Source organism: Tupaia chinensis, unplaced genomic scaffold (genome assembly GCF_000334495.1).
Source record: "Tupaia chinensis unplaced genomic scaffold, TupChi_1.0 Scaffold000356_2, whole genome shotgun sequence".
NCBI classification, from domain to species: Eukaryota; Metazoa; Chordata; class Mammalia; order Scandentia; family Tupaiidae; genus Tupaia; species Tupaia belangeri.
In genome coordinates this window covers 342025-346041 of record NW_006159852.1, presented here as the reverse complement: position 1 = coordinate 346041, position 4017 = coordinate 342025, and the positions used below count along the sequence as shown (strand labels likewise).

Genomic DNA, 4017 nt, shown 5'->3' with positions numbered 1-4017 from the left:
CGGAAGCCCGGGGGGCGGCGGGGAAGGCCCGGTTATCACGGCGCTCACGCCCATGACCATCCCGGACGTGTTCCCGCACCTGCCGCTCATCGCCATCACCCGCAACCCGGTGTTCCCGCGCTTTATCAAGATTATCGAGGTAATGAGAGCCCCCGCCTCGGCGCGGGGGTCCCTTAGCGTCCTCATGCCTCGCAACTTGTTCAAGCACCAAGTTTCCCTAAAACTGGAGTTGGGGGTCTTAGTCCGCTTTGCACAAGCTTCGTGATCTTGAGCCCAGTCCTGCCCCCTCCCGGATCCCTTGGGGGTCTGTTCGATGATCGAAGTTATCTCAGTGAGTTAGGGCTGTCAGGTGCGAGTCCTCGCCCTGGAAATCCGGGGCTGGGCGAGACCAGAGCAGCGAAGGAGTTCGGTTACATTTTGCTTCCTTGGTAAATGTTCTGTTGCACCCGGCCTCCCTAGGCCGTCTGCGGTCTTGTTAGAGTTCTCCTGGGACCAGGATTCAATCTTCCTGGTTACATATTTCTTGACTGTTACTGTTTCAGCGCTAGGTAACGTTTCCTGTCTTTGGAATTCAGGTTCAGGCAGGATGAAAGAGGCCGCAGCAGGCTCGTATTGTGTTAGAAGGCAGTAATTCCTGCCCGGAATAAAGAGCCAGGGGCGGGACAGGAGGCCGAGGGAGAGGGTGGGAGGAGGATCTTATTGCGTTCAGCATAGCGTTCTTGGTCTCCTACTCCCTAGCAGGCTCTGAGTACGGTGGTGAAGAAATCCAGCCAGTCCCTGGCCAAAGCAGTTTCTGTTGTGACAAACAAGATCCTTCCAGACTAAGAGCCCGGGTGGGGAAAGAGGGAGCTGGGTGATGTAACCCAGAGAAAGCGTGAACGCAGGGAACGTAGTTTCAGAGTAGGAAGGGACACCGTTCTGTCCAGTCTGCTGTTTTTCCTTTTTAAAATTTTGTCAAAGGGTATACCCAGGTGGGAGGTCTGTGTGTGTGTGTGGGGGGGGAGTGTAGAAAGTGAGAAATGATTCCCTGCAATTCCTTCTCCACCTCTTCCTCTTGGGATTTTTGGGCACCCATCCTCTTGGGATTTTTGGACACACCCGGTGTGTTTTTCAAGCCGGCGGTTCTGGGAATCGAACTGCATGGTCAGTCCTGGGAGATCCAACCGCTTTAACCTCCTCCGTAGGGCCACCCATTTAAAAAAATTACAGTGGACACAGGATCCCATGGTGGAAAAGGTTGCCTGGTAACCTCAATGAGTCACGTCCACCCTCACCGTCCTTACTCTCCCAACTGCTAAGTCTCAGGGACCCCTCGGAAGGAGAAGGGGCGGCAGCTGCTGGCCAGGGGACAGCGGCGGCCCCTCCTACTTTACCTACCGCACTGCTGGTGGCATGTGCCCCCGCCCCCTCCCTGCCCTTCCTTGACCTTTAGAAGTTACTGTGCACCCCCTAACTCACCGTCGGTTCATTTCCCCCCTGGCCTCCATGTGCTTGTCTGTGAGCTGGCCATGACAGTGCCTAGGGGTCACGTGGGTCGGTACATAAGGGCCTGAGAACCGAGCCTGCTCTCCGGCGTGCCCCCCTGGGAAGGCTGTGCTGCTGCTGTCCCCCGCTCGGTTTAGTTCTAATGTTCCAGGACCCTCTCCGGAGGACTGTACCCTGTTCTTGACACCTCCCCCTACACACAGTGCTCTTTCCCCTCCCAGGCTTCTGGGTCAGGACTGTGCCCCCTCAGAGACATGCCCCTGCCCCAACACAGCAGTGGTTTCCGTGAGTCCTGCACCCCCACACACACCCCGCTAGCCTGCAGGCTGAGGGAGGCTGGCCCGAGGAGCTCACAGGATTACTGTTTTAGGTCCTTTTGGTAAATAATCCAAAGCGGTCCTGCCGAGGAGGGGGGCACAGGTAGCAGGACATGGTGGAGGGATTGGTGGCAGCAAAGCACGGAACGTGAGAAAGCAAGCCTCCAGGTCCAGGCCTTGAACCGTGGCCAGCCCGGTTCCGCCTGCTCTCGATTTTGTAGTTGACACTGACGGTGGGGCACATTTGCGGTAAGCTCCGTCCCTGCTCTTGGCCTTTCATGGGCGGGGGGACGTAGGTCCTCATCAGATGTCAATAGACTGTCTTCCCAGAAGAAGCGCGGCTGGGTGTCAGGGACCCCAGGACCACGCTTCGCGCCTTCGTGATGGTCCTCAGCCTGCACCCCTGCACCGTGACCCCAGCGTCACCTGGGAGCTCGTTAGAAATGCAGGTGTTCAGGCCACCCCAGCCCTCCTCAGTCGGGAACGCCAGGGCTGGCGCCCCGCCATCAATTCCCTTTTCTTCCTTTCTTCTTTTCTAGAGAGTCTTGCTATAGGGCGCACGCACTCTCCAGAAAGACAGAGATAGAGAGACAGAAAGCGAGAAATCACTCCCCGGGGGATGGCCACGCCGCAATCCCTTCTCCATTCTCCTCTTGGCATCTTGGGCACGCACATGTGCCCAGCGTGAGTTTAAGCCGCTGAGTCTGGGACTCGAACCATGATCGATATCACGGGAGTCCAGCAACATAGTCATTACGCCATCTTCCTTCCTTTCTTTCTTTTTTTTTTTTTTTTAAGGTATTTGCCATAGGGCCAAAGATAAAGAAGGAAAGTGATAAAGAACCCCCCTCCCCGGGGGTTGGCCACACCGCAGTCCCATGTCCTCCATGCTCTCCTTGGGACTTTGGGCACACACACACGTGCCACTGGGTCCGGGACCCGAACCACAGTAGGCCATGGGGAAATCTAAAGCCCTAATCACCTGTCACGTGCCCCCAGGCATCAGTTTTAGTGAGTCCTCCAGATAACTGGGTGCCTGCCAGAGTTTCAGGGCCATTGACCCAGGCTGGGAAGAGTGTAGGCGAGCCCTGGAACACGTGTGCTCACGGGTCTAGCCCAAGTCTCTGGGGAGCCGGCGGGCTCCAAACCTGCTGTCGAAACGACTTCAGAAAGTGCCATGGTCCTGGGGGTCGGATACCTGAACAGCCTTTAGGTGCGGTCAGGAGATGCCTTCCCTGGCAGCTAGAGGAGGGAGGCTGTAGCGTGTGGGGGTCACAGTGGAATCAGGCAAGCTTAGGGTTGTCTCTTTCTTTTTCTTGAGTCGCCAGAGTCCACACGTGCGTGCCAGAGAGAGGGGGGAGGAGAGCAGCTCGGATGGCGTGTGGTCCCACAGCAGTCCCTCTCCGTCTTTCCATGCTGTCGGGATTAGGGACACGCGTGCACCTGTCCACCAGGCTTCTCACACTGCCCAGGCCAGGGTTCAGGTCATGGTCGGCCGCGTGGGGTCTGGCTCCCTTCCCTAGTTGTGGAGCCGGCCCTGGCGTCCTCTGGATATTGGGGCAAAACTGTTTTTTCTGAAGACTTTTTTATTGGACTGAGATTATTGCTATAGGGCACATGTGCTTGCTGGAGAGACAGACAGAAAGCGAGAAGTCACCCCCCCAGCGGGATGGCCAGGCTGCATCCCTTCCCCCCTCGGGATCTTGGGTACGCACGCACATGTGCCCATTGTGAATTTTAAGCTGCTGGGTCAGGGACTCGAACCGCGGTCGACTATGTGGGGGTCCGGCACACGCGTCCTTTACCAACGGGACACGCGCGCTGCTTCACACGGGCCGCCTCCTTCCAGGTCAAGAACAAGAAGCTGGCTGAGCTGCTCCGGAGGAAAGTCCGCCTTGCCCAGCCGTACGTCGGTGTCTTTCTGAAGAGGGACGACAAGTGAGTGCGGGCCCCTTCGCCGGGTGGCCCCGTGCGCGTCCCGCCCCGTAGCGTCCTTCGGAGCTTGGACCCTCCATCTAGAAGACCGCAGGGCAGTCCTCCAGGGGACCAGGCCGAGGGCCAGGCGGGCCTCCTTGGTTCCCGGGTTAAAGACTCAGTCTGTCGCTCACAGCGCTAGACCTTGTGCAGTGTCCAGGTGGGGGGTTATCCCAGAGGACCCCAGGTCCCCACGGACACCTGCCACGCTGCTGCGAGGCGGAGCCAGTCCACGGGCACG

General features: G+C 58.1%; 1 protein-coding gene across 1 annotated transcript in view; it reads left to right on the top strand.

Moving 5' to 3' along the window:
* The window catches only part of LONP1 (lon peptidase 1, mitochondrial), a gene marked incomplete at its 5' end in the record, with an annotated part of 21463 nt that continues 17446 nt past the window's right edge, over nucleotides 1-4017 (top strand). The window contains 2 exon segments of the mRNA XM_014589450.1: nucleotides 1-139; nucleotides 3652-3740. Coding sequence (XP_014444936.1) covers nucleotides 1-139; nucleotides 3652-3740 — 228 coding nt within the window.